At 37.9% G+C, this 12,842-nt stretch overlaps 1 protein-coding gene across 1 annotated transcript in view; it reads left to right on the forward strand.

The window, feature by feature from the left end:
- The window catches only part of LOC126175856 (vigilin), an 84,369-nt gene that overhangs the window by 26,512 nt on the left and 45,015 nt on the right, over positions 1-12,842 (forward strand). Inside the window, exons 10-14 of the mRNA XM_049922863.1 lie at positions 1,568-1,743; positions 2,067-2,198; positions 10,066-10,212; positions 10,575-10,868; positions 10,961-11,179. Of these exons, the coding sequence (XP_049778820.1) occupies positions 1,568-1,743; positions 2,067-2,198; positions 10,066-10,212; positions 10,575-10,868; positions 10,961-11,179 (968 nt within the window). The remainder of the gene's footprint in view (positions 1-1,567; positions 1,744-2,066; positions 2,199-10,065; positions 10,213-10,574; positions 10,869-10,960; positions 11,180-12,842) is intronic.

The following is a 12,842-nucleotide window of genomic DNA, read 5'->3' on the forward strand; positions in this document are numbered from 1 at the left end:
ATCATTCCAATCCCAAAGAAAGCAGGTGTTGACAGATGTGACAATTACCGAACAATCAGTTTAATAAGCCACAGCTGCAAAATAGTAACACGAATTCTTTACAGACGAATGGAAAAACTGGTAGAAGCAGACCTTGGGGAAGATCAGTTTGGATTCCGTAGAAATACTGGAACACGTGAGGCAATACTGACCTTACGACTTATCTTAGAAGAAAGATTAAGGAAAGGCAAACCTACGTTTCTAGCATTTGTAGACTTAGAGAAAGCTTTTGACAATGTTGACTGGAATACTCTCTTTCAAATTCTAAAGGTGGCAGGGGTAAAATACAGGGAGCGAAAGGCTATTTACAATTTGTACAGAAACCAGATGGCAGTTATAAGAGTCGAGGGGCATGAGAGGGAAGCAGCGGTTGGGAAGGGAGTGAGACAGGGTTGCAACTTCTCCCCAATGTTATTCAATCTGTATATTGAGCAAGCAGTAAAGGAAACAAAAGAAAAATTTGGAGTAGGTATTAAAATCCATGGAGAAGAAATAAAAACTTTGAGGTTCGCCGATGACATTGTAATTCTGTCAGAGACAGCAAAGGACTTGGAAGAGCAGCTGAACGGAATGGATGGTGTCTTGAAGGGAGGATATAAGATGAACATCAACAAAAGCAAAACGAGGATAATGGAATGTAGTCAAATTAAGTTGGGTGATGCTGAGGGTATTAGATTAGGAAATGAGACACTTAAAGTAGTAAAGGAGTTTTGCTATTTGGGGAGCAAAATAACTGATGATGGTCGAAGTAGAGAGGACATAAAATGTAGACTGGCAATGGCAAGGAAAGCGTTTCTGAAGAAGAGAAATTTGTTAACATGGAGTATAGATTTAAGTGTCAGGAAGTCATTTCTGAAAGTATTTGTATGGAGTGTAGTCATGTATGGAAGTGAAACATGGACGGTAAATAGTTTGGACAAGAAGAGAATAGAAGCTTTTGAAATGTGGTGCTACAGAAGAATGCTGAAGATTAGATGGGTAGATCACATAACTAATGAGGAAGTATTGAATAGGATTGGGGAGAAGAGAAGTTTGTGGCACAACTTGACCAGAAGAAGGGATCGGTTGGTAGGACATGTTCTGAGGCATCAAGGGATCACCAATTTAGTATTGGAAGGCAGTGTGGAGGGTGAAAATCGTAGGGGGAGACCAAGAGATGAATACACTAAGCAGATTCAGAAGGATGTAGGTTGCAGTAGTTACTGGGAGATGAAGAAGCTTGCACAGGATAGAGTAGCATGGAGAGCTGCATCAAACCAGTCTCAGGACTGAAGACGACGACGACGACAACAACAACAACAACAACAACAACAACAACAACTCCTAATAGTTCCCTTTTAATGTTTCTTTCTCATAGTACCCATTTTTTTGCTAAGCAAAGCTTTTTAATGTTTTATTTTGTTGTGTTCAGTATTTTGTATAGATTTTATCATCTCCTGTTTCTGAAACATTGTCCAGTTCTATGGCAATAACAAGAGATGTATATCTGGAGAAGAAGTTTTTGCAGTAAATTTGTTTTGTGTTACAGGTGAAAAACGTGATGTCGTTAAAATAAGAGGTCCTCGGGAAGATGTGGACAAATGCCACAAACATTTAATGAAAGTTGTGAAAGAGCTGACTGAAGGTAGCTGCATGCTTGAAGTGCCAATTTTTAAACAGTTTCACAGATTTGTTATTGGCAAAGGAGGTGCAAACATAAAAAAGGTAGTTAGTTTTCAGTAAATAAATTTTCAGAAACTTTTTTCTACTTGTATGGTAACGACAGAAAATGCTGTAATAGATCTTTGAAATTGAATTGAACATGTGGTGACTGTGACTGCGTGCGTGTGTGTGGGCTCGTGGGGGGGGGGGGGGGGGGGGGGAGTGGAGCTGCAGCTCAGTTTTCTCTCTTCAAATGGGACAAATCATTTGGTGTCATTATTTGTCTTTTTTTACACTGTGGATCAAAGAGCAAATAGTATGTCATGTACAATTCGTTATACTCTTCTTGAGAATAAATCATCTTACGTTCTTCCACATTATTTCAGATTCGAGATGAAACACAGACAAGAATTGACCTTCCTTCTGAAGGAGAGAAAAGTGATGTCATAAGAATAACTGGAAAGAAAGAGAATGTTGAGGAAGCAAAAAGACGTATTCAAGAAATACAGAATGAACAGGTCAGTGGTCTGATCCTTAGATGTCATTATCTCATCCTGGTTAAGTTGCGCAGAAATTGTTTTAGGTGGTAATACTTTTTTACAAGTGATTATAAAGATTATTCTGGTAATATTTCGCTTAGAGCTTTAAACTACATTGTTTGAATGCAATGAAGGTGGTGAGAATATGTAACCACATAGTCTGAATAAATAATACTAATAATAATACTAGTTTGTGATTTCCAGTTTAATTTCATTTCAAGTAAATGACTTGTTATGTAGAAACAAAATGAAAGTTATTAGTGACAGGAAGATGATGATGTCACAGAGAAAGAGGAGGTTCAGGGACTACTTGCTGTTAGAATGAGTCATAAAATATGCACCTGTTGTAAAACTGCAAGGTGACACTTAACATGAAATGAAGTGTAAATATTCAGAATTTAGAAAGATTGAACAAAGTCCAGCACCAGAATTAAGTAATTAGAGATAAACTTTGAGAATCAGCTCCGGTTTGTGATTTGTTTACTGAAACACTCATTATTTCAAATTAAACAAACCATTGCATTGTATTTGAAATAATCAGTACACACATAACTACTCCTAAATTAAATGTGTTTAAGATGTTTGTGTAGTGAAGAAATTTTATGAAGCTGAGCTACTTATAATCTGTTTACAAAGATATCAAAGAAGTCTCTATAGATCAGGATCACCAGATGTCTGTTGATTTGAGCCCACTCACTGTTAGTGTCCGGTCGCTGCTAATCTCGGTGATGCAACACAGAACCTTGCGTATGTAGCGATTGTGAAGTGATTGTTGTGCCATGTTGCGTTATGTTGCAAGTTAATACATCTCTTGAGTGATGGAGTTCCACGCTCATCATAGGGTGCGGCAAATGCTCTTTCCAGCCCTTTGGAAGTGCAAGGAGAAGTACTTTTTGGAATCATAAAATAATAATGTTGTTGAATGTTCTGAGCAAGTGAGCAAAAATAGAGTTGCTTCACCACCTCTCTCAGCTTATTAAATGACCAGTGATGTTTGCAGGAGCAAGCGTTAGCTCTGTGAGAAGAATTTGAAATTTTTGCAAACATACCGTATTTGCCGGTATGTAAGACACACTTTTTTTCCTTTGAAAATGTAATGTAGAGGCTCCATTTATTCAAATTTCTGTTTTCCAACTTCAAGCAATTTATTGTTAGTTTCCTTGCTAATTTGGAGCATTTCAGTTGTAGAGAGTTCAGGGGATGTACATGCATCGTCAATAATGATTTGTATATTGTTCTTCCAAGCTTCAGTTGGTATTGTTTACAGTGGAGATACACTTGTCATACTTGTAATCTGGTTTTATTTGCAAACTATGACTGAAAAATGGCATTGCTATACTATTTATTTAACCTGAAAGTGATTACATGTGCTAAAGAATATGGAAACAGGACAGCACAAAGGCATTATAGGTTCCTTCAACAGAAAAAAAGATAAGAATTTGATGGAATCGGGAAGATGTTTTAAAGAAAGTACCTCGCAGTAAATATAATCTAAAAAGAGGAACTGTTAATGGCCAAAACTTGAAGCAGAACTCAGTACTTACATTTTAGAAAGACAACTGGTAATTTCAGTTTGTATGAAAGTGATTATTCATCAAGCAAAAGCAATATTAACTAACAAAGGGATCACTGACTGCAACATCATAATGAAGATTTATCAGGAGAGATTGGCTTTGTATGCAGACCAAGACAAAAATGTTACAGAAGATGCCAGCCAAATAAAAAGAACAAATTGTTGAATTTCATTGATTTGACATAATCTCAAGAAAAAAAGAAAAGAAACTTCCACAAATTGGAAATGTGGATGAGACTCTGCTAACCTTTGATGTGCCTTCTAACAGATGTGTGGATTCCAAGGGCACAAAAAGCGTTATGTTTAAAACTTAAGGGCATGATAAAATTCATTGCACACTTGCTTTATCCTGCTGTACTGATGGAACAAAATTGCCACCACATTCGATTTTTAAAAGAAAGATGCTTCCTAATAACAATTGCTGAAAGGAGCATTTGTCTGTGTACACAAAGGCTGGCTGGATGGTTGGAGGAGGAATGATGTGGATAGATAAAACTTGGTCTAGGTGACCTGGAGGCCTGCTGAAGAAGCCTGTCCTATCAGTAAGGGTTCAGACATTAACAATGGACTGAATGAATTGAAGACTCAGTTTCAATATGTGTCAAAGGACCATTCAAGAAACCTATGGAAGAGGAATGGAACAGACAGATGCAATGTACACATTTCGAAACTGCACCTTCAGGAAGGAAGTGACGACCTAGCATTTCTCAAGTTTGAGTGTAGGTCAAAGCTTCATAGGGCTCTATAAAAACTGAAGCACAGATCAAACTATTTAAGAAGTGTTTAATCAGTAATGCGCTGGATGATATGGAAGACAATTTATTGTGTGAGGCTTCAGGTTCTGACAACCAGCTTGAAGTGTTTATTCCTTCAGCTCTGAGGATGAATTTTGCAGATTTGAGGTTGAAAATTAAAAGGTGAGCACTTTCTTCTACTTCTATTGCCTAGATATTTGATGTATGTGAACATAAGTATTACAATTGTTTTGCAATAGCTATATTAAGTGAGAAATTTTTCCCCTAATAAAAACCTTTAAAAGTGTGGGGCGTCTTTTATGCCAGTGCAACTTATACCTGGCAAATGCAGTAATCCTGGGAAATCACCAGAAACCCCTGATAAATTTCAGTTCAAATTCTTCAGTTCAAATTCTTCAGTTCAACAGTGCTTTGGAACTGTCTTGCTCTTTGTCTGAACTACTTTCTGGTTACGTTTCTCTTGCAAACAGAGGTCCCCAGGAGTGGTATTGACATTTTAAAACCAAATGTGTGGCTATGTAGGGTAGTGTCCCAGGTGTTCTCTCTCTCACTGCAATCATGCACCATTGTGGGCCCTCAGTTGTGAGAAAATAACATGAAAGAATTTCCTGTGACCCACTGCATGATTAAAGCTGCAGTAAAAATGTTGATTTTTGAAACCTCATGTCAGCATTAAGTTATATGATGGGTATTCCGAAGAAAGTGGACAGCAGTCCTATCACGTGTTAATTATTTTTTACATTGTTCATTATTTACATTCAGTTAATTGTGGTTGCATGATGTGATACCTGGGAACATAACCAACACAGTTATGTAAGTTGTTTCAGAAAGTTGATCTCACCTCTCCTTGCTAGCAACTCTACATTATGCGTAGAACATAGTTTTACTTTGACTTCTTTTACTCTTTTTCTCTTAGGCCAAGATGCACTGAGAAAAATCCAGTTGGATAACATCGTTGGGGTTGTCATGTGACAAACAATCAAAGACCTCTACCTAATGCAGAAGATTGCTCCTAGTCTGTGGATATTTTGAAGTGTACTTGAGGAAAAGGTTATTTGGGCTTGGGGTTTTCTGTCTGTGAGGAATATTTTGCTGTTGATGGCATTCACATTGGAAAAAGTGCAGAATAAAATATTGTTATTGCTAGAGCATGAAGACATTGACTGGCAGTCATATTTGATTGTAGAAATGAAATGTATTAGGGAAACCACAGAAATATTCTGTGTGGATGAAACTTGCAGAGATAGTAATATGATAGGAAATGTAGATAGAAGGATGACGTTGTGTTATGAGGTGGGGAACCACCTGTAAGAGACGTATTATTGGAATTGTTTGATCAAGCAAGGGGTCATCAGGGAGGCCCATTTAAAATTTTGGGCTACCGTATTTACTCGAATCTAAGCCGCACTCGAATCTAAGCCGCACCTGAAAAATGAGACTCGAAATAAAGGAAAAAAAAATTCCCAAATCTAAGCCGCACCTGAAATTTGAGACTCGAAATTCAAGGGGAGAGAAAAGTTTTAGGCCGCACCTCCAAATCGAAACAAAGTTGGTCCATTGTAATATGAGACACAATTTAGGTTGATTGAATGACGATACAGCTACAGTAGTTTGGTTCGAGTCGTAAGCTTAGCAGTCAAGCTTTACCACGTAGCCATTGCTATGCGTCAGGCGCTCCGTCCGTATGTATACGGATACCCTTCCTTTTTCACGTGCTTCGTCTGGTTTGAATCGATTGCTTATTTTGCTTTGATCTGATAAGTGCCGTTTTCTTTGTTATAGGTGTTTGCGTCACTCTTAAGCTGAAAATGCATTACTGCACTGTGTCATGCATTGTTTGTCGCATTCTGATAGCGCGTGTTTACGGCCTGTCGCGGCCCGCGGTATGGCTTGCTTTTGTGCGCGCTACCGCCGCGTACAATAAAAAAAAAAAAGAGAGGAATCGTCTCATTAGCGAAACAATGGCAAGAGACTGCTATTTGTTGTTACTTACACTGCTGCTTTCTTTGATAATGATCAATAAGAATCAAATAATAGACTGCGTATGATAGAACATGTTCTGAACGAGAGTTAGGCGAAAATTTTTCTCCGTTTGAAAATCTTTGCGGCCGCTTCTTTATTACATCAAATTCTGCACAGAAATTAGAGTCATCTTAGATTTAAAAATCTAGTCATTTGCCGTGCTTCATTTCTGACTGCATCACTATTAGGCATAAGAATAATACGAATATAAACATGACACGATACGTATATTCTTCCGCGTTTGCTGTTGTCTCACTCTAGTTTCGTAGTTTATTAGGCAGGCAGGATTTAAATGAGATAGCAGCAAACACGAAAGAATACATGGCAAAATGTTTATATTCGTATTATTCTTATGGTGAAGAGAATACTGTATGTGATTCAAATTTCATCAGGTTCCTATTAGCAACCATCTCTTCTCACAGATAGGAAAAAATTCAGAACGTAGAGTTGGCCATATTGACAAACATCCCAAACTGTCTTGCCAGTCAGATTTTCGTAGTACACTGAAATTGTGCTACATTCGAAGATGAACAATAAGGAATTTGTATTTACTTCGTTGGATAAAGTATGAAAATGCAGTGGTCGAAACTCGCGGCGGAGAAAAAAAGCTCGTCTTCCACTTTTTTTAAAAAAATTTATTTACTGACGCAGAGGTTTTGGCGCCAGTATTTATCTTTGTGAAGCATGCCTGCGTAGCGCTACATATATTCGACGGCAGAAGTTAGTTGTGGCGGCACATACCAACATTTTTCATAACTTCCGCTTGCTTTGCACTCGATTCTAAGCCGCAGGCGGTTTTTTTGATTACGAAAACCGGAAAAAAAGTGCGGCTTAGATTCGAGTAAATACGGTAAATCCACAAAAAGTAACAACTGAGGTCAGATGAATTTTGAAAATCTTCCTTCAAAGGCAGTCATTGTAGTGGAAAATTCTCCACACCATAAGGCAGCTGGACAAAATAACACATGAGGGAGGCTCTTGCAGTGGCTGCAAAAGAGGTGTTTTGCTGCAGTGAGAGCTCGAGAAGGCAGGCTTTTCTTCTCCTTAATTCATGAACATACGTCTGGTAAAAAGTTGTACGTGGTTGATGGAAGTGGCTAAAGAGAAAGGCCACATGTCTGTCTGCTGCCCTATAATTGTGATTTAAGTGCAGTGGAAATGGTATGGGCAAAACTGAAAGTTGTTCAGGGAGTGTAGCATATCAGCAGATGTGTCTAATAACAATCTGTTAATAACTGCCAGTGGCTGGGAAGAGTACTGCAGGAAGGTCCAGCAACTAGAAGAAATAGAAATATATCCTTAGATTTCAATAATTGTCCTTCAAGGCGAAGTAGTGCAAGTGGTTAAAAAATATACTTCATTGAGTGTTTTGGCTTTGGGCAGTTAAATCATTACAAGAAAAATGAAACTCTGCTTACCAGTTAGGAAGTGGAGTGTATGTTGAGTGCCAAAGGACAAGAGTACACAAATGTGACAGATAACTAAACTATCGCAACTGAAATTTCCAGTGAAGAACCATTGATTGACAGGAATTGATGAAAGAAAGTTCACGCAATTTTTTTTCCATAACAAAGATGTGGAAGTTACCGTATTTACTCGAATCTAAGCCGCACTTTTTTTCCGGTTTTCGTAATCCAAAAAACCGCCTGCAGCTTAGAATAGAGTGCAAAGCTAGCGGAAGTTATGAAAAATGTTCGTACGTGCCGCCACAACTAACTTCTGCCGGCGAATACATGTAGCGCTACGCAAGCATACTCTGTAGGCACAAAGATAAATACTAGTGCCAAAACCTCTGCGTCAGTAAATAATTTTTTTTAAAAAAAGTGGAAGACGAGATTTTTTCTCCGCCGCGAGTTTCGACCACTGCATTTTCATACATTATCCAACGAAGTAAATACAAATTCCGTATTGTTCATCTTCGAATGTAGCACAAATTTCAGTGTACTACGAAAATCTGACTGGCAAGACTGTTTGGGATGTTTGTCAATATGGCCAACTCTACGTTCTTAATTTTTTCCTACCTGTGAGAAGAGATGGTTGCTAATAGGAACCTGATGAAATTTGAATCACATACAGTATTCTCTTCACCATAAGAATAATACGAATATAAACATTTTGCCATGTATTCTTTCGTGTTTGCTGCTATCTCATTTAAATCCTGTCTGCCTAATAAACTACGAAACTATAGAGTGAGACAACAGCAAACGTGGAAGAATATACATATCATGTCATGTTTATATTCGTATTATTCTTATGTCTAATAGTGATACAGTCAGAAATGAAGCACGGCAAGTGACTAGATTTTTAAATCTAAGATGACTGTAATTTCTGTGCAGAATTTGATGTAATAAAGAACCGGCCGCAAAGATTTTCAAACGGAGAAAAATTTTCACAAACTCTCGTTCAGAACATGTTCTATCATACGCAGTCTATTATTTGATTCTTGTTGATCATTACCAAAGAAAGCAGCAGTGTAAGTAACAACAAATAGCAGTCTCTTGCCATTGTTTCGCTAATGAGACGATTCCTTTCTCTCTCTCTCTCTCTCTCTCTCTCTCTCTCTCTCTCTCTATTTTTTTTTTTTATTGTACGCGGCGGTAGCGCGCACAAAAGCAAGCCATGCCGCGAGCCGCGACTGGCCGTAAACACGCACTATCAGAATGCGATAATGCATGACACAGTGCAGTAATGCATTTTCAGCTTAAGAGTGACACAAACACCTATAACAAAGAAAACTGCATTTATCAGATCAAAGCAAAATAAGCAATCGATTCAAACCAGACGAAGCACGTGAAAAAGGAAGGGTATCCGTATAAATACGGACGGAGCGCCTGACGCATAGCAATGGCTACGTGGTAAAGCTTAACTGCTAAGCTTACAACTCGAACCAAACTACTGTAGCTGTATCGTCATTCATTCGACCTAAATTGTCTATCATATTACAATGGACCAACTTTGTTTCGATTTGGAGATGCGGCCTAAAACTTTTCTCTCCCCTTGAATTTCGAGTCTCAAATTTCAGGTGCGGCTTAGATTCGGGAAATTTTTTTTTTCCTTTATTTCGAGTCTCATTTTTCAGGTGCGGCTTAGATTCGAGTAAATACGGTACTCAATGAGTTTTGAATTCTCAGTGTCAAGGAAATGTATTTTACAATGCAAGATTATTAGGTTTGCATATAAGTAGAGGCTGTTGCTACAGTAAACTTGGAGTTAGCATTGATTTGACATTTCTGTTTTATGTTTTACATGGTTTTGTGTAACTGTTTAGTCATTTTTTTTTCTTCTCTTGGCTGGACTAGGTGACTCGGGAAGATGCGGTATGTGTTCTTGATATTAGTTATGTATAGAAATGTGGTACTTACTGAACACTGTGTGTGTGTGTGTGTGTGTGTGTGTGTGTGTGTGTGTGTGTGTGTGTGTGTGAGGGGAAAGAGAGAGAGAGAGAGAGAGAGAGAGAGAGAGAGAGAGCGAGACTCACTATGATATTTATTTTTAGGCAAACATAGTGACAGAAGAAATTACTATCCCTCCAAAATTCTACAACTCCTTAATTGGGGCAGGTGGAAAACTGATACATACAATCATGGATGAGTGTGGTGGAGTCAATATAAAGTTCCCACCAGCTGAAAGTAACAGTGATAAGGTAATAAAATTTAACTACTGCATGCTGTAACATATATCAGTGGAAACATTGTGGTTAGTGTAATATCAGTTAACTCTTCATATCTTACATGTTACAAAATATCTACTTTAAGTAGTGTGTAAAGCCAATTTCTGTACAAAGACGGCTTAAAATTTTTGTTTTATGTTTACTGTGGTAATGTGTTTTAATATCATTAAAGTGTTGAAATTCTATGTGCTCTGTATCACAGGCTCTATGAAATCAGTGAACAAATCTAGGTGGTGTTCTTACATTTGAATAAGTAGAATATTGCCAATTAAAAGAGCAACGTACTATTTCACAGATGGCTTACCAAGGCCTAATGCTGATTCACTGTTGTACAGGTTACAGTACGGGGTCCAAAGGATGATGTTGAGAAAGCATGTCAGCAACTCCGGGAACTGTTAAATGAGCGGCAGCTCTCCAGCTACACAGCTGAAGTTCGTGCCAAACCACAACATCATAAATTCCTCATTGGCAAAAATGGTGCAAAAATTAAAAAGATCAGGGATACGACTGGTGCCCGTATTGCATTCCCTACTGAGGATGATCAAGACAAAGAAGCAATAATGATTATTGGACGAAAAGAGGCTGTGGAAAAAGCAAAGGCACTGCTTGAAGAAGATATTAAAGAAATAGTCAGTTTCTGTAACGTTTGGGAACTATTATTTCTCATTCTATACCTGTAATAAAGGTGTGTTAATGGTAAAATCTACATTTTTGCTTTCAGGATAATACTGTGGAAAGTGAAATGACTGTTGATCCGAAACATCACCGTCACTTTGTTATGAGGCGAGGCGAAGTGCTCAATAGGATATCGGAGGAATTTGGGGATGTAAAGATATCCTTCCCACGTCCTGGTGTATCGAGTGACAGAGTCGTTCTAAAAGGAGCCAAGGAATTCATTGAATTGGCAAAACAGCGCATTCAGGAAATTGTCACTGATCTGGTTAGTATAATTTTGTGCCATCTGTGAGCAACTACTTGCAGATAAGTACCCAATTGGCTTCAGAGATATGGTACTTATTTATTTTGGGATTCTCAGATATGTTACTAATTTGGGTCTCCATGTTCAGAGATATTTGATGCTAATATAACTGTAAATAAAGTTTGAGGCACACATCCTTTGTTTCACTTTTGTAATGAGATTTTAAGAGAGACCTCAATGTTAACAGGAAGTTTTCAGTAAGTGGCCATAGTGAAGTCTCATATAATATACGAAGTATAACTGTATTGTATGTTGAATCGTGACCATAGTAAATGACCTATTTTTATTCAATGTGGAGATTTTCTTTCTGTATACATTACTAAATTGAGAAACAGGGTAATGCGCTGCTGAGGACTTAATGATGTTTGTTTCACTGCGCAAAGTACTCAAGGGCTATACATGTATCTGTATCAGAATAACAGTGTGTTTGACGACAAAGCACAATTGAGTGTGGAAGGGGGTGATGTCAGTTTGCCGAAGCATGCGTGTGCATTAGGACTGTAGAAGCAACAGCTGTGTGGTTCCCTACTGGACTACCTTCTTGCGCCACCTATTAATGTGCAGTGTTGAGGTTAATTTACAGGATCGTTATATCCATGTAACTTAACAAACGTACTCCCATTTATAAAATTATACTTTGCTCCTGTTATTTGTATTTCTCAACAAAAGCAACAGGAAGTGCACTGATTTTACAATAATTGGAATGAATCACATTCAGTTGTCTTACTCAGTATATAAGGGTGTTAAAATGGATCTGAATCATTTATGTAAATTCAATAACAAACAACATTAAAATAATATAACTGCTTGAGCACTTACCAATCACTGTAGTGTGCATGTAGAGTTTTATATTTTTGCAGAGGAGTATTCCTTAGTAATAAGAAGAGTTTTACTGTGCAACTGCAGTACACAAGATTCTTCCATGCTTCTTTAACAACCATTACTGTGTGGCGTACAATACTTTTCCACTTCTCTGGTGTTATTTGTGCCACTGTTTCCTCTAACAGTCTTTGAACTTCTGCCACAGTAAAGCTTTTGCTATTTGTTACCACATAATTATTAATGTGTGCCCAAATCATTTTGTTGGTATTAAATTGTCAGTGGTATGGTGGAAGCCTTAGAACCTTGTGGCCATGTTCTTTAGTACCTTGTCCATAACACACTTTTGAAGCTGTAGCTTATTTTTCTTTCCTATTTTCATGAGTTCTGTCTTACAAAAATCATCCTGAATTTTCACGTTGTGGCATTTTAACCATTCAACAGTGTTGGCTTTTTTCGCTGCTGTCATTGGAGCTTTATCTTTAATAACTGAACAGTATGGGGCATTATCCATTATAGTGACAGATGACCAATTTATCAGTAATTGCCCCTTGAACCACTTCAGAAAACTATCGTGGTTAATATCCTTGATTTGTAAACAAGGGAACAATTAGGTACGAAACAGTTGCAGTTCCAGCATGCAAGACAATAATTCTTGTGCCCTTTCCCACTAGAACAGCAGAATTTCCACGTATGCTATCATCTGTCCAGTTCTTTGTGACGGAATGAATGGCATTTGTCCATGTTTCGTCGAGCCACTCAATGGCTTCAAACGGCACTTTAACGATAGTTCTTAAAAATTAAG

The sequence above is a fragment of the Schistocerca cancellata genome, chromosome 3, assembly GCF_023864275.1.
Source record: "Schistocerca cancellata isolate TAMUIC-IGC-003103 chromosome 3, iqSchCanc2.1, whole genome shotgun sequence".
Lineage (NCBI taxonomy): Eukaryota > Metazoa > Arthropoda > Insecta > Orthoptera > Acrididae > Schistocerca > Schistocerca cancellata.